Raw genomic sequence first — 26,028 nt, forward strand, 5'->3', positions numbered from 1 at the left:
CAGTTTCTCCATTCACCTCTTTGGAGTTGAGAGCAGGAGACCTAGCCCTCAGCATGCAACACCACAAGAATCCATGCAGCAAGAGCACTTTTCTCCCAGCTTATAAGGATTTGGTGGTAGGCAGCCAATACATCCCATAAAAAGACAGCTAGCCAGATTTATTCTTCTTGATGTTTGCAGTAATCAACTCAAGCAGGAAAAGAGCAGCCAGCACTTGGAGCCAGACATTCTTCCTATAGAGCTGTTTTGTTACTCCCGTCCCTGTTACTAAGTTAGTACCTGTACATTTTCTGTGGTAGTATATTATGAGATTTCATCCTGGGTTTTGCACTGGGTTAGGACTGGCCATCTGTGACACATTCAGGTATTTTCTGCTGGAAGAATTTTTACTTCATCTTGTACTCTTACTTGACAAAGAGGCTGAATGCTTATTCATCCTCCAGCTTGTGGATACATGCAGAATCATCGCTGAGTCTGTCAAACACTGCAGCAATTTCTCCCCACAGACCCCCATCAGCCAGCCTCCTCTCACTGCAGGTATGCCCTTAAGAGAAGCAGCTAATATCAAAGAATTACCTTCCCCATCCAAATCCCTCAGTTGCCACAGGAGCGATATAACATGCTTGCAAACAAAGAACCATCTGTGACAAGCCAAAGGGATTTACTGCTTATCTTCTGAAGAGTTTTCCACTCCAGCAAGTCCTGCAAGGTGCTGAAGACATGCAAATGTGCATATAACCTAGACCATAGGGAACAGGAGGAAAGGCTCCAAAAGTGCCTTGAGATGTCTTCACATGGCAGCTTTCGCAAAAAAAAAAATCTCACAAGACCCACGCTTTTCACTTCCCTTAGAAGGAAGTCTCAGACAAGTACTTCACAGGGCTCTGAGTCTAAATACCCACCAGCACATCCACAATCCACAACACTGACTGTTCATAATGCAGTTTTATTTTTTCCTTTGTACAAAAAACAAATATAAAATTTAAATCCAATAGAAAGTGTATACTAGCAATGACAAGTTTACATTACAATAAGACAGACAATGCGATGTATATCTAACACCACATTAGTTTTAAAACTCTGATACATGCACTATATAAAATAAAAATTGCTAGAACTTTTAATCTATTTCTACCAAGAATATCCAGGTACCAAGTTACTCAAGAACCAAAAGTAATCTTGATAGGCAGTATCTACAAAATTAGACCTTTTCCACACACAAGAAACCAACATTAATAGAAATGTTTGTCATTCTTTGTTAAAATCCTCTCACAAAAGCCATACATAAAATTCTTAGTAGATACAGAAAAAGCTCAAAAGTTTGTTAGCATAGGTAACCATTCAGTAGTTTAGAGAATCTTTTAGACATTTTGAAGAGATACTGTAGTTTTCAATTTGTATTTTTCCCCACAAAGCCAGAACTATGTTGACCTCTGCTTCAAAACCTAGTCAGTGGTTAAAACTAGCTCTTGAGTGAAGTCAGAGTAGTGTACAAAATATTTAACAGAACAGGGGTATGTCACATGAGTCTGTTTACTTCTTGAAGAAAGTATTTTCCACATTCAAGGTTTGTTTATTTGTCCCATAAACAAGATTGTACCTAAGGGATGAAATGAAAACAAGGATTACCATAGCCGGTAAATACAGTTAAACTTCTCATGAAAACATGAAGTCCACAGAGCACAGCCAAGCCATCTCACCACAGTCTTGTCTAGCCTCCCTTAAGTTTGTGAGCCCAGGGAAGCATATGTTTGGATAGGTGGCCAGCTCATATTTCTAGGGACACACAGTTCTGTTGAGGCTCTGTGGAGCCTCAGGATGAGGACTGCTGCCAGGAGCCTACTCTTCCCCCAGTGCTGGCAGCTGCATCTTGTTGCCTACTAACTAGCATATCTCATCCACATGTCACTGCAAGAAGTAGATGAGTTATTCAAACTAACTGGGGCAGCTCTACTCTAGGAGAGTCAACCCATACTGCAGAGAAACCATAACCATTATGTTCAAACACTTCTGTTCACAGCAGGCTGGGGCAACACCCTAGATCCCCAAAGTCACTATTCTAGCCTTTGCCCTAGGACTATTTTACTGTCCATCAGAAAGCTAGGTCCTGTTCACAGATTCACTATCACTAACAGTTATTTCCTTTCCACTCAGGGGAACTATGAGTATTAAAGAGTATTCTTTTCTACCGATGAACCTGCCATGCTTGTTTCTGTTAACTTTGCAGCCAACACTTGTATTTTCTCCTGTTCTGAGCTGTATCCCAAATGAAGAAGTCCTGCAGGTACATTTTTATGCCTTTAATATTAATTATTTTTAAAGCAACACTTATTCAGTACCTCCATGCTTTTGTCTCTATTGCAAGGCTGCTATTCAACTTCTAAGCAAAAGAAGTACATATAAATGCTGCTTACCTGTAGGATTGTGCCGGATGAAAAATACAAATGGCCTGTCTACTATGAACCAAGGAGGGGATGACCTGGCTATTAAAATTGCAGCTGGCAAGAAAGATAAGGTTTAAAGTTAGACCAAGCAAGCACCACAACACATTACATATTCTTATCCAAGTGAAGTGTTAGTGTATAGTAGAAGCTTGCACAGGTAGAGATAAATACCTAAAACCTACCAGTACGGACATTTAAAGCCACACAGGTCATATGTTATTCTTATAGGAACCATATTACAAAGGCAACACAAGACCCACAGAGATCTGGAAGTCTTGGGTTGTCACCCAAAGCATGTAGTAGCTTAGTTGTCTTTGCCACCTGGATAGGCAGGAACATCCCATTGGTGGCCAAAGTATTAGCTATTAGAAGATACTTCTCTAGAAATTTGGCTGTTTACATTTCTTAGAGTATACCAATGGTCTGATCAATATTAGCAAGTAGGGATTTTCCTGAGAAGTTACGTAAAATCCATCCACTGACCTGAAGTCAGAACACATTCCTGCAATGATCTCAAAGTGGTAGCAGTATAGTCTAGTCTAATATAGTTTTCCCTACTCTGACAGTTATCAGTACAGTTGCTTACTTGTTGCTGCAGAAGCTTTGGTTCCATCTTCACTAACTTCAATTTTTGTCTTTTGCAGAACATGAGATACATGAAGACCTTCTGTTCCTATAAAGCCCAAGGAGAACAAGCACTTTCAGTAAAACTAACTGCAAGAGTCTTGAAGTACTTTGTAGCTAGCAGCTATGCTAGCATGGCTAAGAATAATAAAAGCTGCTACAATCCTGCTGAAATCCTGCAGTTGCAGTGAAGAACAGCAACTGTATCCAAAAGTTACCAGTAGTAAGGTAGTAGTTTTAAAAACTAGGTTATTGCCTATTTTACTCCTCCCTCCTCCCCATTTATTAGGTTCTTATTTGATGGTTTAAGTTAGAAATGTTCACATTTTTAGTTTTAATTAAATGACTGAAAAAATGCTATCTGAATTTAAGTTACACCCCCATTTATCTCAATGCTGGCAAGGAGAGCACACTTGACAAGACACCTTGCTTTCAGTGAAACATGGAAATTTGTTTTCAAAATAAGCCAGCACAAGGCAGGCTTTATTTAGATCTCTCTGTGGAAACTAATCAGTAGTTTAGTGGAAGACGGGACAGAAATAAGATGACATTTTAGAGCCATGGGTTCAGAAACATCTACATCCCCATTTTCAGGTATAATATTTACAGCTCTGGTTTGGTCCAGTCCCTTAAACTGGGAATTTAGTCCATGAGCTTTTGTACAGCTCAAGAAAAAGTCATTAGACACATACTTCAGGGAAGAGTTAAATACCGTAGTTGTAGTATTTGTTACAGTCTAAGGTATGGTATTGTCAGAAGTCCTGCTATAGATTTTTAAGACAATGCTTGAGACCATCAGGTTGTAATATTAATAGTTCAGAAGCTGACCAATATGATTTACTGATGTAATGCAAAAGAAGGGGAAAAAACCCACTGCAGTGTTCAATGGAAGCAAACAGCCATGTTTGGGTGGCTACAAAACAGAACTTAGCTCCAATGTCATGGTAACACTTATCCAAGACAAAACAGACAACTGAATTGGTAAAACCTCTTTATTCAGCGTCAGAAACTATAAGGACCACCATGGATTCCAAAAAAATAGCTTACTTGTTATTTTTGCAAAGTTTGCCTTTGACTGGTCAAACATATCTGTAATACCAAGTGCTTTCAGAGGGTCCTTTAAGTCTGTTTCTGCTACTGCTGTAAATCTAGTTGGAACAAACAAAAAAGAATGCATCAGTATTACGCAGGAAAGTTACCTTAAGCACTCTGTTCCTCCTGTATCAGAGAAGATATACATATATAACCCCCAAAACATTCCTTGAAGGAAAATTGATTATATTAGTACTTACTTAGGTAAAATAACCTGCACTCTCTTTGCTACCATGGTTGTCATCCAGCTTCCTATTGTTTTTGTGCTGATATGGGGAATGATAGCAGACAGCGGCGTTGTGCTTTCGGTGGGCAGAGCAATCAACATGCTTATCATTTCACCATGGTATGGCAATTCAATGATATTATACCAGAGCTCATTTGGAGTACTTGTAGTGCCTAAAAAAAATAAGTAAAGCTAGTGAGCCATAATCTTTACAGCCTTAAATCTCAGTTTTACCTTTAGACACCAACTGCCATAAGAGTCTGTTAGGAAAGCTTTGCCCCCATCTTAAACAGACTCTAAAAAGTCACAGACTGTCTGCCTTCCTGCTAGGCAACCCTTCATAAGTGGCATGGGCTCCATACAGATGCTAGTTTGATGGAAAGCAGAGACAGGATGACACCATGAAGCAAATACTCATTTGAGTTTGGTATGCATACCATTTCCCAGACAAACCTCATCAGCCCAGAGTGGCAAGCCAGCTATGTCAGAAATCACCAGGTCTGTGAGTCAGCTGGATCTCTACTTCAGATCTCCACTGTACCAGAGCCAGCTGAGCACTGAGAAACAAAGAAAAAGCAGCAGACTATCTTTCCAAACTGAAGAGACCTTGTAGACAAGCTTCTTCCTCCAAGACTTATTGGAAGAGGTCCTGCTTGAAGTCATCTCTTGCATTTACTTCATTTTCTTGCTTAATAAGGATCTCATTAGAAGGAGTCTCAAGTCCTTCAAGGTAGTGGAGAGCAGCCACTTCAAGACAGTGTAGGAGGCCAATTACATGAGGAGTGAGATAGCAACACCTCCAGGAGTTACAGCAAGTGCTAAGAAGATGGTCTTTGAGCAACCCGCTCCCTCCAAGTCCCTTTAGTTACTGTGGGATTTCTGGCATGTGACTGGGAAACAAACACTTTTTATAGGAATTTCAAGTGAAAACTTGTCAGTTTAACTACAGACAGGGTTGCTGGTAAAGTTTTTGGACAGCAATAAGACCTTATCATCTTTCCCCTTTCTTCAAGAACGTCTGCACTTGTCAACCCAAGCTGAAAATTGACATCTTCTTTAGAAATTTAATCTTGTTTCCAGGACCATGCAACCTGCCTTGACTGAGATCATATTGCTAGAAAACTGGTAGTACTGCACTTATTTTACAGTAATTATGTCAAGCTTGGCAGTTTGATTATTTCCTTTTATTATAACAGTGGTTCTCAGACTAGGGCCTACAGATCAAACTACTGGTTGCGTAAGTCAGCTACAGAACAGTAGCAAAAGGTAAACTGTCCAACAGTTAATTACTACTTTCCTGATCTGCCACATGCTACTATCATTACTAGTGAGACACTATCAAATGGGGGGGGTGTCATCTTCACAGTCATCTGATGGGATTTAAGATACTTATCAAATTTTAAATTTTAAGATCCTTTGGAAGCATAAGATAGAAGCCCTGCATCAGGATGTGCAGAGATATGCAACCTAAAACAAGTCCTAACTCAGCAGGATTTCTCTTGCTCCTTTTAATGCTTCCATAGCTTTTCTAAGTTACACAGGCTAACATAATGGAGTGTTTAGCCAGCATCAGAATCAAGAGTCATAAACCTTTCAGATAGTCTTGCTAAAGCCCATCTTAATTTATGAACTTTTCAGACTCCACAGATTAGTATACACTGCAGTAGGCTTCCCCACCTCCCCCAGCTCACACTTTCAGCTGTTATCTCAAAGTATTACATTAGCTCTAATATGTAGGCTTGGAACAGAAAGTTACAGCTGTTTACTTTAACATAAATCTACTAATACTAGTAGAGCACTACTGACAGTAAAACTAGGCACTTAAAAGCACAGTGGGTCTTGGTTTTTTGTATTTTAGCAAGCTGTATTCTCAGTCCTATTTCTCAGACTGTATTTAGTGCACATGGAAGCAAGTTCCAGGCAGCACTGCTCACTTCTTGGAAGGACACAACAGAAGGCATTCTTTTATCAGAGCTTCAATCTTACTTTAACCAATAAAATCCCCATAGGGCTGCAACACTGAAGCTCTGAAGTACATTGTCAGTCACATCAGGCTGCCTGTATCAGCTCTGAGGGTCTCTGATGGAAGTCTGGCTGAACTTGCTGAACTACTTTTCACTTGTGACTATTTGAATTTGAATGGCAGCTTCACACCTTGAGAGACAGAGCCAACATACTAACCCTGGGCTACTTTGGCTCACAGAGGACTGGGGACTACAAGCCCCACTTCTTTATTATACAGTAAAACATAGATTGATTCTACTCCAATTTTCATCACAGCTCATCACCAGATAAGCCTCAGGGTTCTTTTTCTGTTGGCAGTTTTCCTTTATTCTCACCCCTTAAAAACAACAATAAAGCTTTGCAGTAAGAAGAAATCCTGAGAACTTTTCAAGTTACTTAGTTTGGGTACTTCAGATTTTCCTTTTAAAAGGAAACAGAATAAGGCAAGTACTCTAACAGAGTCTTCAACCTTAAGCAACTGTTAAATCCCTTGCACAGCAAGCTCATCCATACCTCAGCAGTACAAGATAACCCAAAGCTTCCTACATCAGCTACAGTAATCAATACCATTAAACACCACATGTACAGCAAACTCAGTTTAGTTTGAAGGAAAAGAGCAAATTTTACAAGCATCATTGGTGGTAGTGGGAGTTACTGAGCTTACCACAGCGGAAGATTGATAATTGCGACAGCATAGGAACTTGGTAGGTCTTGCCATCAGCTCCATAAAATGGACGTTTCTTTGTATTTTCAGGACGAAATCGTGATTTCCATAAGCCCTTGAAATACACAGCATTTACTAGAACCAGTCTGGTCAAACTGCCATCAATATCATCTGGAGCTACAACCTGATCGATCATACCTAGAAAAAAATATAGGAAGTCTGAGGTCTCGTAATGCTGGCCAGCTGTTCATTTAGAACCTGAAGCACATATTTCTTGGCCTCTTGATCTGTGAGTGTGCCAACTCCTCATGGGGCAATACATTTGAGGTTTATAAAGCCAATGGTAGTCTTTGTCAAAAAGTAAATCTTTGGGATAATTAGGAAGCAAACATGTCTTGTTAATCAATAGGCTGATGTTATAACAGGGTCTTATCCTTTCCAGCATGCGAGCAGATCTTAAGACTATATTACAGTGGTAATAGTTTCAGCTGAAATGCTTCTCCATTCACACACTGCTTGCAACATTGCTACACAAAGCTGGTGATGTGGTAGAGAAAGAATTTGACATCCTCATTTTACAAATACCACATCCAGCATCATTAACACACCCTCGCATCTAGAAGGCACAGGTTTTAACTCCAAGAGATACCAAACATGTAGTTCACCTAGGCTACAAGTGTTGCAAAACATGATCTCTGGCTTTAGTGTATGTAAGCTTGACAACTAGATGCCAAGAAGCTTGAACCATGAGGAGTTCTCAAGGTAGGGTTAACTAAAAATCTTCCACTAAGCATGACTCTTAAGAACATGGCCATATCGTGCAAGAGTTTGGGGAGTAAGAACAAAAGCTGACCTGCTCCACAGCCTTCCAGAAGTCTGATTTACTGAGTTAAGCATCCAAGTTGCTTGAAAGCACCTTTCATGTTTGAGAAAACATAGCTTCAAGAAAGCTCTGCTTGGACTTTTCACCAATTGTATGAAGGCAAAGAACAGTAGAAGCTCTCCTGATCCCATGGGCAGATGGACACACACACTATACATATAGGCCACCAGACAGGCACATCTGCTGGGGCAGTGAGACTGCAGATTCCTGGCCCACCAGCTTTAAAACACACTAATGCCAGCTTAAAGGAAGTTTTCAGCTGCAAGGCAGAGCTTTTTCTACCTCCTCATCTTTCCCCAGTATTTCCATCCAAATCAGATGTTTCAGACACCACCCTGCCATGCACAAGAAGCACTTGCCAATACTCACCCCTTGTTTCATTTTTCACCCACTGGTTGATGGAATCACATGCTGCATTGGGGTCCTCAAAGTCCACACTCCTGACACTGCACTGAAACACCTCTTTGTTCCTTGTAACAAAAGGCACTTCCATTTTAAAGCCACTCTTTGCAAACACTGCATTAGCAATTGTAACAATGTCTTTATTCTTTTTTGAGACTATGAGCCTGTTTATCTTCTTTAACGCTTTACCAACTCCTAGTTGGAAAGAACAAGTTTAATTTAGAATAAGATGATGAACAAACAGTTACTTTATATGCAAGTATTAATGACATAAGAGGTCAGACATTAAGTACTGACTAGAAACAGAGACCAAAGCAGGCATTCTGAGAGGCCTTCCAAAATACCCATTTCTGATCTCTTGTCAGAGGAACACCACTGTTTCCCAGCAAAAATATGACCTTCACTGTGATGCCTGCTGCTGCTCTAGCTGTCTGCTTAGAATGCTACAGACAGTGCTGGGGATAATATTGAGGTTCAAGTCTTAATCTTGAGATACTAATAATGCTCTTCCACAGAGGAGATTGTTCCAAAATTTATTTCATATCATAAAGCCCAGGTCACCTGTCAGTTCTGTGACAGTGACAATGAAAGTCGAGGGCTCAACCTTCTCACTCAGAGCCAACAGGTCTGCAGGAATATGCAGGTGGTCTTGAACTTCCAAGTGCAAAGTAAAAGTTGTTTTCTCACCATCCTTCCTTTCCATCTACTGAGAATAAAAGAAGCTGTCAAGATTCCTATAATAAGGTTCAAGTCAGGTCTTAGCTTCCTTAAAGACTAGGTCCTGGCCTAAATCAGCTTCAAGCAGTAATCAATCCCTTAACACATGAGCTTGCCTTTAAAAAAGAAAAATGGAAAGCAGTAGGTTCCAGTGCTTACAGTCAAGATCCTTAGGGCCTGAAAGCAGCTTGTATCAAGTGCTTGCTAGCTCCTTCACTGTATGAGAGAAGGCATATGGCAGCACAGAAGAACTGCTATGTTCACCATACCCAGTTCTCCCTGTTGTTATGGCTTATGAATGAGTGCTTGTCTACACAGGGAAGCTATTGCCAGGCAAGCAACTTCATGTTCAACCACTACATTGCACAGGATCCTTGGGTGGCTGTTCTCACATCCACTATTAATGGGCTCCCTCTGTTTCCCAATACAATTTAGGCAGAAGCATTTCCAGATTGCTTCCTTATGTAGACAAACTTGAGATAAGAGTTATAAAGCAAATAAATTAGTTCAGAGTTATTCTCTTAGCTGCATATAAGAAAAAGCCTCAGATGGCTTTGCTGTTTCATGTATCATGAATGCTTTAGCAGTACTGTTTGTACTAATTTCTACATGTTCACTCTCCAACATTATGGGCAAATTCTTCTGGAGAACATACCATAACAGAGGTTCTCAAACTGTATTCTGTGGACCACTGGTGGCCCACGGAGCACTTGCTGGTGATCCAGGGAGAGCTGGCTGGTCTCATGATGCTGGCTCTCCTCTTTGCTTCCAGCTGCTAAATTGCATTAAAAGACAGCTAAAGATAAATTAAATACTTTCCAACTATTACCTTTCCAAAGAAGCAATTGCTGTAGTGGCCAAAGGACTGTAAGGCAATCATGAACAAGAGCAGAGGAGGTATGTGCAAAGAAATAGGTAGCATCCCATAACAAGTATCTGTAACAAGGTACTGGCTACCTTCTAAGGAGTTTGAGAACCTCTGTGTCTTATAGTTAAGCTTAGAAAGTCTGTAGGCCAAATAAAACCAGTTGATAATGCTTTAAAATTTTTGCAAGTACTTATTTTGAGTCATCCAAATGTTCCTAGAGTTGATTATCCCATGAAGAGATTTCAAGCTACAACATTCAGATCTTAAGCTGACAAATCATTTTCCTATACTTTAAACCCAGAACCAAAACAGCAAAGCAAATGAAGACAGGACAACACGTTATATGACAATACTGCTCAAGATTTAAATGTGCACTTACTTCTTGGAGTGTTTCCTATTCCTGGAAGGCAGGCAGAATGTTGGCACTAAGATGTTAAGTCTTGCTGGCAAACACTCACAAAAATACTCAGCATGCAAAGTAAAGCAGCAAGAACCTTCAGCCTAGACCCTCTCAAGGGGCAGACTTTGGCAGAGGAATATAAACACAGATGCATGCAGTGTCAGGCACAGAGACAAGCAGAAACGGCTGTTGCAAGAAGAGAGCACTACAGATTCAGGGATCCTGACAGCAGAAACACAAGTGAACAAAGATGGAGAGCAGAGTGAAAGTGTCAATTTTATGGTTAGGATTTGCATTGCTTTCAATGTGGTGATGAGACATATTCTCTTGCCTTGTTATCTAAGGAATGGCACATTAAGGGCTGTTCAGTACAGCCTGAAATAGGATAGCACAGCCTTCCTGCATAGTGCTGGCACTGGACTGCCATCAACACTATTCTGGAAAATCAATTTTGCAAGGAAGAAGGCAGTTCTAGCCAGAGCCTTGAAGTCATTAACAAAGCTGCTTATAAGCCAGTTCAAGTATATGTACATGTCCATACTCAAATTGCCAATTAACTTCAAGCATGTCCATTTTGTGATTTGGTAAACAGAGTTAATTGGTATCTGATGCAATCAACCACACTTTGAAAGCCATCTCAAAACAGCATGAGGATTCTGACAAAACACACCCAAAACCACCTTGAGAATTACTGACCATTTACACTGTATCTCATCATGGTTGTCAGCTGCTTTTTTGTCTTGCCATCAGCACCCAGCTGCAACACCCCCAGGACTGATGCAATCCCATGAGGAGAAACAACAACATTGTCCTGAGGCTTAGCTTTCACTATCTGATTGAAGACCTGTATTCCAACATCAGAGCTAAGTTCCTCCAGAGGATAAAAACTGAACTGGGAACACACAGATGTTAAAGTCCCAAGAGCAAAGAGAAGTGGGAAGTGCCAGTTCATGATTTCTGGTTGGAGATACCTGTAAGATAAAAAGAGGGGAAGTTAAGTCAGCTTTCACAAGTACAGCATTTTTACTTTCAACTTAAACTCTTGTTTACCTAAAGAGCAGGCAAGTCTTGCACATGCTCCACACACTATTCACAGATCTCTGGCAATGGGACTCACAATTGCATTTTACTACTACCAGTATTTTAGGTCTAAGAGTTTCCAGAAGCAGAGGTAATCTTAAAATAGCTAGGTAAGAGTGACTATATAACATGACAAAAGCCACCAAGTTGGGAGACTTACTCCCAGCACACATAAGTCAGTTTGGCAGTTCAGTTAAATGGAGCCTTGGCATCCTATTTAAACTGCCCTTTAGGATAAATTAGTGCTGAGAAGCCTTGTGGTATGGTCCCCGCCCACTAAGGTGTGATGCACAGTACATTTTATAGATCATTTTCTGCAGTGAACAGAAGCATGTATACATATGCAAACAGACCTTCTGTTGTGGGAATTTACACCTGCCTAGAATAATAAGAGTTAGCTGCATAACTAGCGTTTTCCATGATGGGAATATAGAGGATGACTTTTAGATTTTAAAATGCAAGTTAAAGTTTGGATTTTAGCCTGTATTTTTTCCATTTAAGAAAATTCAGTCGCTAATGAGTACAGAAGGAATTTCACATTCAAAACAGGCCAATCTTCATCTGCAGACTCAACACCTAACAGAACTCAGTATTGTTAGAGCCATGACCTCCTAGGATCTGAGGCACATGCAGCAGCAACATTGTGTTCAGGACCTCTCAGCAACTCATTAATGAGAGCCAAGCCCAAATCTTAAGCATTGGAAAATACTAGGCTGTGCTTCTTCCTCATGGAGGTGTACTCAACCCCCTTTTTTCTTAGGGCAAACAGGTACTTAGAGGAATAGTCATGCAATAATCTCCTACTTTGGGAAATTAAGTTCCCTGCTCACCTTTGAGAAGTTCAGTCAACATTTTTTTATTTTAAGACATGTCCACTGCACATTTCCAGAGTTCCCACTTCCATCTTCAGCCTAACAAGCAAGCCTTGTTCTCTCACTGAGCTGACTTTGGTGCTAAGAGCACACTTAAGCTTTAGTCTCTCAAACTTGTTGAGGAGTCACCTAGTTCACCAAAAGCTGATCAGGCTGTAGAAGGTATACAACCAATTAAAGTTTCATTTGCATGCCACATGCAAAAAACTAAAAATAGGTCTCCTCCTGTTGAGCCCTCTGCTCAGCACTGCACACTTGCTCTTCTGGCTCCAGCAGCCCTGGAGCTGGAGGCCAGCAGAGAAACAGCATTTAGGCATTTCAGCTGAGGTGTTATTCACAGCTGCCTCCCACTCACACGAAAGGGCGTACTGCACCAACGAGCTCTGCCATTGCACAGCCTACCTACACTGCCAAGTTCAAACCATGCTGGAGCACTTGATTACCAGAAAACCAGCTGGTGTTTGTACAGATTCATTTAATCATCTTTTAATAGCATGTACTTTAGCTGTGCTAAAACACTTGAAAGTAACAAATACAGCATTTCCACTTTCTTCTACACCATTTCAGGGGACAGAATTGGCTTTATCAAAGTTTGCTGTTGCAGCCCAGAATAAACCAAATGCTGAACATGAAATAACACAAGAGCTGAGACATCTTCCTCTCCCACCCCCCCAACTGTTAGAATAGCTGTGACCAGAGGAACCTGTTGGACTGATTTAAGTTACACAAGAAAAAGTGGAAATGCTGTCCTACAAAGCAGATTAACAGCCTGCCTGCTAATTAAGTCTTTCCCATCAACATATTAGTCCCCCAAGCAGTTTTGGAGTCACTGAGGTACCATTCCTTCCAAAAGAACTCTATACCAGCCATCGGCTGGCACTACTCAAGCTTAGTCAGACAACTAGACCTGATTTGGGTGGCTGCAGCCGAGACCTGCAGGAGGAAAACCCAAATGCCACCTGAGCCCTCTGAGGCAGGTTACAGGAGTCACTCCCTAGATTTGTCCTGCCCCCCACACCACTTGCTACAGCAGGAAGTCAGTCATGGGAAGGACCAGCAGCCTGACAGGAAAAGTAAACTTAACATTTTTAATAAAGTATAAGGAATATTCTTAAGTGTTCTTTGATACTAGCACAAAAACCCCACCTGAAATATCTAGTTTTGTTCTTAGGGGGAAGGCTTCCCTCTGTCCCAGGCAGCAGCTCTACACTGATGGCAATGCTGCCTTGCAGGAGGCAACTGGTTTGCTACTCCAAGAGAAGCTAGGTTTTGGGTTTGAGGGTTTTCTTTGGTGGTTTGGTGACCATCTCTTCTCCCTACCTGGAGACCCAACGGGCAGATGAAACAAAAATGCTTAATCCAAATATCAATGAAACTTTTACCTTTACCTGGTACCTCAGCAAAAAACCTCAGCTATTAGAGATTCTTAGTAGATGCACTTAGAAGCAGGCAGTTAATAGTGGTGCAATACAGCCTGTCCCATGTAGTGATGGAGACAGGGGATAGCGACAGACAACGCAATCACAGAGCACACAATTTGAGCTGTAATTTGAAAACCCTGCTTTTGATTGAGGCAGCTCCACCAGATTCAGCCAGCAAACCAGAAGATATTGGGCTATTTTGAGCACATCTACCCTTGACACACTACATGGCCAGAAGTATATTATGAAGGCAAAGACAGGAGTGACACTTCTATGAAGTCAAGTAAAGCAATGTTTCATTGTCATTTATGTACTGCATCTGCACAAACCTAATTGAAGTCAGACATTTCTCTCCTCTTTGCCTTTACCACACTACACTGCAAGTCCCAAGTTTTCTACTTCACTGGTGACAGCCCCTGCCAGACTCAGGGTGACAGCTACCAACAGCCTTACATCTTCTCCATGAGACATGTGCAAAGCCTGTCAAACAACCCAACTCTGCTCCTAAGGCCACTGCTGCAGGATTTTGGTTTTGCCTTTTTTTGTTTCAGGGGAAAATTATCACCTCCTGCACCTGGTTTCTCCAGAAGTCTCCATGCTAACCTAACCTCTTCCTACACCATTAAGGCAGGTTGGTCTCTATTGTGGAGCACAATCTCTAGCAGATCCCTGCTCAGTAAGTGAAACAAAGTTGTGCAGTGCTCTGAGCATGGGAAAAGAGTAAAACTGCTTCTCAGCATTAGCTACAGGGCAGTCACTTCTTGGCCCTGCCATTTGCATTGCATGGCTTAGCCACCTAACCGAGGAGCTCATTTCACATCTGAGTAGAAGTGGCATTCATGTTACTGATGTTTCTGGTACGGATTTCAGTATACTCAACTTCTAGGCAGTTTAGAAACAAGAAGTGCATTTGCATATCCTGAAACAAAGAAACAGCTTAAGTAGAGTGCAAGGAGAAAAAATCCAAAAGGATGTAGGATGTGTAGGATGGAAAACAGTTGACCTGCTATACAGAATACCAACAAGCTTTCAACAAGCTTTCATAATGCTGAAGCTAAAAAACTTAGTGATAGTTAAATTTGAATCTAATGCTTCAGAAAGTCAAACAAAAATACAAACTTGGCATTTCGTTGCCTACGACCTTTATTTTTTTTACGAAGTTAAATGGGAAGGAGGAAGGTGTATAGGCAAATTCATTTACATAGTTGTGGGCTTTTGACAGATGCTGGACTAAAAAACTGTCTTCAAGGTAGGCTGCCCACTTTTTAGATTGATAACTTATAGGAAGGGCAACATCCCACAGCTTAAACTTCTAAACAGACAACAGAAATACTGACATTGACCCAAAGAAATACACCTAGAGAATAAAGAACAAAAAACCAAATTTGATTTGTTACAGAAATCCAGTTCTTAACCCTAATGCTAAAGTTTCTGGGGGAAAAAAAAGAAAAAACAAAACAAAACAGATGACAGCATCATGCATTCAGCTGAATGAGGGATTGCTTTGGCCACAGCAAGCATTTCAAGAACTCCATTATGCCACCTGCCTCACTGAGCAGCACCATATCACATACTGTACACCATGAAAATTAGCAGTTACTACCTATATCAAACCGCAGAGCCTAGTTTAAGCCACTGCTTATTTTTATACAAGTAGTCCAGTCAGGCACAGAACTCTAGGGAAGGCAGGAGAACACCACCAGCGTTGTATCTGCATTTTGTGTTGCTTCATGACAGATGATGAAATAGCTTCAGGCTACCAATATCCAGATGACCTCATCCTCTAGCCGGTGTTGCAAACACTAACCTTCATACATGCTAGGCAGTGTACTCAACTCTCACTAGGCGCAGCTATTCAGATCACCCACACAATGCATAGTTTAAGCTTTTGGCTGAAGTTATTATGGAAGTATTTATGTCAACAAAGAGGACACGATGCTTTCGGCCTGCCATTTGCAGAACGCTTGGTACAAAGCAAAGTTGCATTAATACAGGCTGTTTGATCTGCTCTAGAAAGGCATTTGGTGGAAAAGTGAGAAATTATGTCTTCAGCCCCAGGCTGAAAAAGCTGCTGAGCATGGAGATGCTCTTACAGGAAAGGACAAGCTTAGGAAGGACTTCATTTTCAGAAAGCCAGACCAAGCTGCTGCATTCTTCCCAAGACAAAGAGAAGTGAGTTTGGGTTGAGAACAGAGGCAAAAATGTGAGATGAAAAAATACCCAGATTTAAAATATAAGTTGGAGAAGAGACCTGCCCCAGAGAGCCTGAAGAACACTTTGAAGTGAACTGAGGAAGAAATAGTGAGTTGTACACAGATTTAGATATCTGTACCAACTGCACTAAGTACTGTATGTATGATAGTTTCCTACAAGACACCTCCAAGTGTTTATTTTGAAGCCTGACTTCAATAGCAATAAGGTGTGACCCAAAAGGCTCACATTTGCAGCTGCAAAATGGATTCCGCATTGCCTTTAAAGACATATCAAGCATAAGGAAGTTTAGACATCAGACTTCACTTCTGTCAATAGCTGTAACTAAAACAGCAGCAAGCACAGCTAAACATAGTAAAACTAAAAAGCAGACTTGCAGCATTGCTGGTCTCCCTGTATCAAATCCAAAAAGCTCAGAGTCTCTGAGCCCACATGGCAGGCACTGGGCAGCCATGTGCCCAGAGAAACTCAGTCTGGGACAAACATTCAGGGACTTCAAGTTTGAGATGTTGATGTTTCTTGTCTGTGCCATCTATGCTAATTTAAAAGTCTTATTTCAACTGACATGTGAGCTCAAAGAAAGTAATTTCACTTTAGGCATTTAACTAATCCTCTCCAGCAGGACTGAATAAATACTCAACTAAACTTGTTAACAGTCATTTAAGGAGCTGGCTGAGCACACAGCAATTGTTTCTACAAAGCAATGAGGCCACTCTGGTTGCAATAGGAAGGTCACATGCTGGGTCTTGTTTTTCAGATGATGCACACTTGGCAGCATATTAAAACACTCAAGCCTGTTGGTAGGCGGCTTCTCTGCCCCCCACCTGTATTTTTGCAACTCCCCTTCTGCCTAAGCCTTTTACATCCCAAAACCTCCAGCTTCAGCAGCCTCTCCTGCCATGCTACTTGGCCTCTGCTACATCTGAACACACTTTTGGGTTCAGAGCAGCAGGATCCATGGTCTGAATATAGAAGTGGCTTCCTCCACACAACAGAACCGTGAAATGTTTCATCTTCCTCCAGGTTTTCTGGTACATCCTGAATGTTGGCTCTTCCCTTTCATCTAACAACTCCTTCCAGTGCTTCCTGCTTTAAAGGAGTGAGGAAAAAACCCCACAGACATCCCCATAGATACAAAACTAAAAAACATTTTATGTCAACATATCAGGTCACATGAAAAGTATCTAATACAGCAAAACAGATTTTTATTACTCAATACCTGGAAGGTTTAGTATATGCAGAGCATTACTAAGAAAGAATGATTGCTAGCTTTTAAATAGCTTAGCGATACACTGCTCTGTAGAGGAATAAGTTACTGTCAACATGAGATAAGCATAACTTGTACACAGAGATAAGTCAGAAGGTGTTTTTTTTTTTTTAAATCTTGTATGTTAAGATATTGGTCTGACTTCAGGCACTACCACCAACCTTGCACCCAAGTGCAAAGAACATGGTACTGGTCCTGAGGCTTTCCTCTCTCAACTTTAACCCTTTCTCTGCTATTTCTAATTCTCTGTTAGTGCATTTGTGTTTGTTCCAAGATGGATCATCTCCACCTGGAACACCTCCCTTTCAGCTGTGTTCAACCAGCCTCCCCTGCCATGGGGGAATTTCCCAGAACACCGGCTTGTAAAACTGGCTGGCCCCAGATAGGAACCATCTTTTTGTCCAAGCACAGTTCCCACATGAGCAGAAAGTTAGATTTTAGTGCTTCTTTATGAAGACTCCTGAGCACCATATCTTGGGAGTTTGTTTTGCATGAAGCACAGAGAAGCTCCATTTAAAGTTTTCTGTATTCTCCTGTCTCCTGTTCATAAGCCAGACTGATTCTCACTAGTATGTGTCTTCTATGGCATTTAGTGGTGGCTCATGGTAGTTCACTGCATGATGTAAAATTGGTCTTTGTAAAGGTGACCAGTGGCAGCTTTTGATTTCAACACTTAGTTGTAACTGTATGACAGCTACACAAGCACTATTCAGAGTTTCAAGTACACAGATAAGCATTTATGTATTTTTTGCTTCCGACCCCATTCACATATAATTTGAAAAAGCCAACTTGAGCTCTGCTTCATGAAGCAAATACAAAGTTTGCTGATACCACAGGGCAGGAGGCTTATGGAAATGATTCTGGGACTCTACAGTTCTACCACCATTCTCAAATTTTATCTGTCTCCTCTCATTACAGTAGGCTCAACAACTATTGTTAGAGTTTCTATGTGTTTACTTCTGTATTTAAAGCAGAGTTTCCACAGCCTTCTCTAAGATCTTACAGTATCAGGAAGACTAAAGAAAATTATGTTTTCAATTTACTGGTGTCACTTTATTAAAGAAGTGGTTTTGTTGATCTGAAGTTCTTTATGCACCATGGTTATTTTAACATAATGAAGAAACAGCATGGGACAGTCAGCCCATCATGACTAATGCTGCAGAACCAGTTTCCCCAAAAGATGCAGCACAGCAGTGTTTCACAACATGGCAGTGAAGCTATACCCTCTTGCTCTGCATTCACCCCAGTAGAGGGAATGATGGTTCAATGATTAAAGCATTTGCCTAAAACTTACCAGCAGGTCCATAACCCAGGCTCCCATTTTAAGTTTTTGTGGAGGAAAAGCCTTGTGGAACCACAGTTCCCACATTTACTGTACATTAACAATGCTCACTATGCAAATACAAGCTCATTAAGAGCCAAAGGCAAACCTACAGGATTGCAAGCTCCCATTAATAAGGTACAGGGTATTAACTCTTTGGTAATGGGCTGCATAAGTACAGATTCATGAACTAACTCCACAAGGCGCTAGACCAATAATGGCTGGTGTCTTACCAACTCAGGTCCCTCACCACCACCTTTACCTTAACACTCACTTCTGCTGTAGTATTTGACCTTCTTTTCTTCCTTAAAGAATATTAAGGGGAAACCCTTATTCAAAGAATTATAGAATGGTTTGGGTTGGAAGGGACCTTTAGGGTTCATCTAGTCCAACTCCCCTGCAGTGTGCTCAGAGCCCTGTCCAGCCTGACCTTGAATGTCTCTAGGGGTGGGGCCTCCACAACCTCTCTGGGATTCTAGAGCCCAGAATCTCTGGGTTCTCTTTCAACCTCTTCTCCAGACTTTCAGAACCTCTCCTGTTCCACCACTTCACCACCCTCATTTCTTTCCAATATATCCAGTCTAAATCTACCCTCCTTCGGCTTAAAACCATTACCCCTTGTCCTGTCACAACAGGCCTTGCTAAAGAGATTGTCCCCATCCAAGTTCTGAAAGGCCACAATAAGGTCTCCCCCACAGCCTCCTCTTTTCCACGCTGAATAACCCCAACTCTCTCAGCCTGTCCTCACAGGAGAGATGCTCCAGCCCTTGGATAATTTTTGTGGTCCTTGATGCAGGACTCATCTGATAGCAGGACTCTTGCACCTCTACACCCCCGCAGAACAAACTGAAACTTCCTCCCCAGTGAAATTTTCATCTGCTGGCCAGTGACACGTGCCCCATCTCCTGCACAAGCCAGGCTGAGAGAGAAGAAATAGCCTTGTGGACATGGCCACTTTGAGACCGTGTGACGAGCTGTGCTTGAGCAGATCGAACATTGAGACCTCCCCAATACAGATCCTTCTTCAGAAGGGTTAAGATATTAGTATCTGGAGCACTCAGACCTAGAGAACTGTCAAGCAAAAGAAAAAAATCTTTGTAAAAAAAAAGCTGCACACAGAATCAAGTCCTCAAACCAATAGTGAAAATTTCAGTAGAGCTTTGACAAGGCATGCAAGCTGCTGCAGAGTAGAAGATGGCTGTTTGTTTGCCTTTGGATTCTACACCTTTTAGGTTTAGTTTACTTTACAAGAGAGGCACTTGTGTTTCCTATTAAACACCCTATGAAGCCTAGTTCCCATCATTCCACACGCTGTGGTTCAATCTGGGTTTACAGCACATCTGAAAATGGGGTTTTCTATGTAGCAAAAATATTTTTATACCTCTGGGAAGCCAGGAGAAATGGCAGGACATATCAGCCAGAAGATATCTGACCAAAGCCTATGCATGATTTGGTTATAGATGCCCAACTTGTAACAAGTAAGAGACAGGCTCTCAGTCTTCCAAACACCATTATTTTAAGTGAGGTTTCTTGAAGACAAGTAAGTAAAAACTTACCAATGTTGAATTATTTTCCTACTACAAGAAGTCAGTCTATGGTAATAACAGTGTTGGCAGTTCTGTAGAGTTAGAGTTGTATTTGCTGCATTCATTTCACCATAAAAATTGTAATAACTCCAGTATTCTCTGTCCATAATAAGAACTTTTATAAGAACTTGTACTTACACAAACTCATTGATATCCAAGATCTGAAACTTAAAGCATTTGTATCTAGAGAATACTACCATCTGACAACATACATTGAGAGATCAGGAACACTGTTCTATTTACTTCATCTGTGGTTGGAGATCTGCAGAGTGATAGGTGACTAGCCTTTTATTTATTAATCGTACTGTCCAACATTTATAATCAAACAGCTTCCTGTTTGCAAGTGAATTTAGAAACCCTGTTCTCACCTGAAACACTAGATAACAAATGTAACTCTTAAGATGTAATGTAGCCAAGGAATAAAGTTAATATTAAAGAGGAAAAAAATATTGATTTGCTACATCCAGGACAACATCACTGAAACAAACTTAGGCTCACAGAAACATCAGACACTAGATTTCAACTATTTTGGAACTAGCTTAAAGATTACCCAAAAAGGATAGGGATATTTACATTTTTCTTTACAGCATATAGGTGTTTACTTATATTCATCTTTTTCCCCTCCCTAGCTACAGAAGCAGCCAACCACAAAAGCATCAGAAGTCAGATACTGTAAGGATGCAGGAATCACACCCAGTATAAGGATACAGGAATGAAGCACTGTGCCAAGAACCCTAACTATACTCAGATGGACACCTCCTCAGTCATCTGCAAGACTTAGATGAACTGGTTAATAAGAAAATTAACAGCTATTTAAAAGACCTGTGTTTAAGAAAACACACTCTTTTCATCAATCTGTCCTCACCTCTGACTAATCACACTGGTTTTACTACAGGTTTCTGGAAAGGCAAGACTTAAGTTTCCATAGGAAAAAGGGACAACTGAGTATGAACTATGCACAAGGATCCTGCAAGAGCAGGTCACAGTCTGGTATATTAAACCATCTGATTCAGTTCAGACTGAAAGTTTGTAGGCTGAGTTGTGAGCTGCATTGGCTGAGAAGCCTCCGCACAGTCCATCGCTATTTCTGTAACACAGATGACGAACCTCAGCAGAGGAAGTAGGCAATTAGCTGGGAAAGCAGCCTCTTAAGCTGAGCTGCCAGAGCAGCTGGAGGGCTCAAGCTTGCTTCATTGCTGAGAAAGCTACATGAACTACTCCTTCTGGAAGGGGAAGTACATAGCAAGATGGAGACATAGAGCTAACAGATAAATCTACCAACTTCTACATAGAATTTCTTAGGTTGCTTAAGGCTATAAACAGATAATAGAATGGAAGAGGGAAAATTAGAGGTTTGTTCAGTTCTCCTCTTGTTTTTCTTCCTGTCAGAGCCAGTGACAGAGACTGCCCCTCTCCTATTAAAACAGGACAAGAAACCTCAAAAGGCACTCACAGCCTTTGGCCAACAGAACCTTGCAGTTCAGACCAGATGACATAGCCACCTCAGCAGCAGCGAGGACCACCACTAAATACCACAACATGCCCTTCTGCAGGAATAGTTGTTTCAAGTTCAAGTTTTTAAGTAATAAGGGCATTTAAGAAGAAAACAAAGCTTGGTCAGAGCTGCATAGCTGATGAATGTGAATTTGTATGATCTGCCCATCATCTGAACTAAGAGAGCTAAGAGGTACCAGCATTTCTCAATACTAGCACTGTGGTCTCTAGCAGCATTTACAGCTGTCACAGTCTGTTGACAACTAATATTTCTCACAAACAAACAGTTTCTACCCACATGCTGAGACCACTACATATACACAGCCTTGAGCAGGGGTCTTCAGTTCAGACCTTACTGGTAATCAGTCTTGATGCCTTTCATAATTGTTCTCATGGTACCAAGATACTAAAAAGAACTTCAGGCCACTGTTTCTAAGGGAAGAACTACCTGAAGCACATGGTTTACATCATGTTGCTGAGCATGGTCAGCAAGACTGAGATTTCCACCATGGGGAGATCAATCCACAAGATTACTATGCTTTCATACTTAAACTGCTTTGTGGCATATTTATCAGGCCCCAGCGTGAGTCATCTCCTGATTTCAGCCTCAAAATATAAGCAAAAACATCCTTCTGGCTACTAAAGGTGAACACCAGACCACAGACAAGATAGAGTAGCTGCCAAAACTCATGTGTTTCCACAGACACGGCTCAAGAAGAGGAGCAAAAGGATAAATAAAGCATTTCAGTTAGCACTTAAGCTTATTTCAAGGCCATGACAAACAACTCAAGAAACTATGGCTCATACTAGCATCGCCACTAATGGCCCCATCTTCTTCCTGTCCATGATCACTGGCTCCAGCTTGAGCAGTGGCCTACACAGTGCTTGCAGAAGTATTCATGTAGTCGAGTAGTGAACTAGATTCCAGTACTGAAAGAAGAGACAGGAAAAAGCAGAACACAGGACAGCTTTTCTCCATAGCATGCCAGCCTAAACATTTGTGTAGCTACAGCTGTAAAACATTACCACCTTTATTTTCTTATCTTTCTGGTCTCCTCCCACACCATCATTTTAACCATCATGGAGGAGACACATCTTAACATACATGTACATGGTTGCACATACTCATCTTTCTCATTTTCACACAGACACTATTTACTTCAATAAAAACGCTTTCATATTTTCATAGTTCTCTAATTTACACTGTTAATCTTTAAATTCATATGTAGGTGGTTGGTTACTCCATGCTACTGGCTCTCCAACACTAAAAGAGTCAGTTCTTAATATCACTGTTTATTCAGGAGTTGTTTATGGTTAGCATAGGTGCACTGAATTACACAGTACTTACAAGCTAGTACTTTGCTGTCAAGCATGATTTTTAAGTTATGTCACAGGTGATCAGGAAGATGCCCAGAGGCATGCAAAGATGACTGCATCCAGCAACACTTTACAGATTAGTGATGATTAATCCATCTTTTCCCTGTCTTCTGTGTGTGAAACCTTTGACCCTAAAGAATAGTAGAATCCAGTTAACAGACCAACTAACTGGAAGTATTTTGATGATTAGGTTGGATTTCCCCCTAATTAATATTACAGAAGCATGCTTTCTCACGCATGCTTGTGATTAAGCAACCCAAGCGGTCCAGAAAACCCCAACTCAAGCTTCCAAGAAATATCTTCCACTGAGCCTCAGCTTTTTCAAGCATGAGCACCGCAGTTGCCTAGCAAGAATCAAAAAGCCATAACCGGCTGCATGAGCCAGGCAGATACTGAGCCCACCACCAAAGCAACACAAATCTCTAGCCAGAACTCCCTCTGAACTATTCCCTTACTGTAGAGGTATGCAGTTTATAAGCATCTCTATTTTAATTCCTAGCAATAAGGTGAGGTGGTTATTTATTTATACACATACACACACTTCAATTTAGTCTAAAAATGCCTTGTGCAACTTACTGGGATCACTGCTTGACATTTTTCTGCCTAACAGTATGCTGTTAAGAAGCTTCAGGACTAGAACACATCTCTGGCTGTGCAATTTAGAGACCCACACTAAAAGTCTCCACATGCCACTAAAACATGCTGCTCTCCAGGTTGTCAATGACAACACCAAACAGAAGCTTCAACACTTCTGTATACACCTTGAGACAAAATCCACTGCAGATTCCTATTGTTCTCTTTTTTTGCACTGACATGAGTTCATACCACCTCCCACATGAGGTGCACAGAGCTATATATAGACAGTTGTCTACAGCAATGGCCATATCACCATCTGAAGCAAAGAGGAGTTTTTATAACATCCTGATACCTAGGGAGCAGATACAAGGGTAACATCCAAATAAGCAGCTTTTCAGCATCTTAAGCTACTAAGAAAATTTGCTGACAGATTGTCTGACATATAACTTGTCCATAATTACTAAGAAGCTGTGGACTAGCATTCATTACTCAAAGTTTACTCCTGTGCCAAACGGCTGCTATTCTCACATGTTTAATCACACCCCATAAAATGCTAAAATTCCAAGCTAGCACATCTTATATATATTTGAATCAGTCTGCTTAATCATTCTGGCTTTTTATTTGCATTAGTTTTCCCCTCACTTTAAAGGCTCATCTAATCACTCAGCAGGCATGCAGCTGCTTTTCACATTGCTCATGGATTTCTGCAGCTTCTCCGCTTTTTCGAAGCTACACAACAGTACAGCTGCTCACACCTACGTACGTTTTGTGAATAGTCCCTACAAAACCGGGTTTCTAATGAAAACCTGTGGAGAGCAGGGGGCAAGACATTACTAAATGCTCACACAAGAGAAAGTGAAGGGAGAAGTAGTCATCTTTAGTCCAGTGAAAAAAAATAATCAGTCTACCAGGTTTCTCTTTCAGGAAGTTGCCCAATAACACAATTAAAACCACAAGAAACCAAACCATGTTTCAGAATCATATGCAAACATGAAAAAAGGAAAGAGAAGTAATCACACGTAGGCCTCTAATCCATAGGCAGATATTCTCAAGTTTTAAGGCAAATCTGACATTTTAACACATATTTGTTGGTATAATGGTATCTCCAAAGCTTTTATTTCTCTGTGAAGAGCCTCCTGCGACGCACAACATTGAGCCAAGATATTGAACACCATTTTATCCGTGAGACAAAAGATTCTCTCCGGAGGTGTACTTTGCATTTCCAAATCCCCCCAGAAGTCAGTACATGAAGCATGCTCCCACATTATTCAAAAGGAAGCCAAGATAAGAGTTTAAGCTAACGAGTTCTCTGCTTCATCACACAATTTGATGCCACCAGCACTATCCAAATCCTGTTTCCATTACAGAATATATACACCCTTTCCTCCCTAAACTGCAATGGCTGTAAATACTTCTCCCCCATTTCTCTATGGCTCAATATATAAAGAAAATCTCGGTTAGTAACTGAATTAGGATTTTTTTAAAGTATAAGAAAAGCAAGCTCTCTCTCCCAGCGGATAGGAGACACTAATGAAGTGAGCAACTTCCAGTTTTCAAGCTCTGACGGTGAAGGCGATGCTCGGGAAGCGCCCCCTCTCCCGCAGCCGCGGGCTCCCCCGCCGGCCCGGGGATGCAGCGGCGGCCCGGCCGCTTCCCGCGGCGGCGGGGGCAACCGGGGCTCCCCGCCCGGGGCCGGCCGGCACGGGCAGAGCGCGGGGCTGCCAGCCTGGAAACAGACTCCTTGGAGGGGGGACACGACACCTCCTTGCTTTCAAAAGGAGCCAACAAGAAGAAGAAACTCACCACGCCAGAAGCACCCACTCACCCCACAGCGCCCACGCATCCGGCGTTGGGAAGCTCGTGGGAGCAGGTAACAGGCAAAGCACGCCCGAGAGCCCACCGGCACCCAGGATAACGCGTCCGGAGCCATCATTTGCGGCCAGCGGCCTCCGGGTTGTCAACAGGGAAACTTTGGCTCCCCCCCGCCGCCGCGGAGCCCGCACGCCGCCCCGGCCACCCCCCACCTCCTCCTCCCCCCCCCCCGCCCCCGGGCGCCGAACGGCCGCCCCGGGCCCTCCAGCCTTCCCCGTGTCGCCCTCCTCCCGCAGCCCCGCGGCGGCACGGCGCAGGGGCCAGCCGGCCCCAGCTCACCTCCCCTCAGCAGCTCTCAGCCCGGTCCCGCCGCGGCAGCTGCACCGCGCCACTCAGCCGGAGCGCGGCGGCGCCCGGCGTTTATAGGGCCCGCGGCCCGGCCCGCCCCGCCCCGCCCGCCCCTCCGCCGAGCCCCGCGCCCGCCCGCCCGGGGCAGAGCTGCCCGCGGCCGCCGCGGCGGAGCGGGGAGGGGGCGAGCGCGACGGCGGGAGGCGTCGGCCCGGCCCCGAGCCCGCCGGGGAGGAGCGGCCCGGCCTGCCCGCGGTCTGCCGGGCCACAGGCCGGCGGTGCGGCCGTACCCCGCGGCGCCTCTGGTACTGTAGGGCCCGTCGTACTGGGCAGGGTCGG

At 42.3% G+C, this 26,028-nt stretch overlaps 1 protein-coding gene across 3 annotated transcripts; it reads right to left on the minus strand.

The window, feature by feature from the left end:
- Nucleotides 1-926: 926 nt before the first annotated feature.
- On the minus strand, nt 927-25,788 carry SERPINE2 (serpin family E member 2). 3 transcript variants are annotated; one of them, XM_064457374.1, is made up of 10 exons: nt 25,681-25,788; nt 11,021-11,295; nt 9,712-9,828; nt 8,307-8,534; nt 7,055-7,252; nt 4,361-4,559; nt 4,116-4,216; nt 3,031-3,117; nt 2,415-2,498; nt 927-1,600 (listed from the first exon to the last, which is right to left on the minus strand). In XM_064457374.1, the coding sequence occupies exons 2-10, from the start codon at nt 11,274-11,276 to the stop codon at nt 1,563-1,565; spliced, it is 1,308 nt and encodes a 435-aa protein (XP_064313444.1). In that variant the 5' UTR covers nt 11,277-11,295; nt 25,681-25,788; the 3' UTR covers nt 927-1,562. The 3 variants fall into 3 exon arrangements, with proteins under 3 accessions (XP_064313444.1, XP_064313443.1, XP_064313445.1); XM_064457373.1 differs by having other exon boundaries at nt 9,712-9,831; XM_064457375.1 differs by lacking the exon at nt 9,712-9,828 and having other exon boundaries at nt 25,681-25,787.
- Nucleotides 25,789-26,028: the final 240 nt, after the last annotated feature.

The sequence above is a fragment of the Phalacrocorax carbo genome, chromosome 7, assembly GCF_963921805.1.
Source record: "Phalacrocorax carbo chromosome 7, bPhaCar2.1, whole genome shotgun sequence".
NCBI lineage: Eukaryota > Metazoa > Chordata > Aves > Suliformes > Phalacrocoracidae > Phalacrocorax > Phalacrocorax carbo.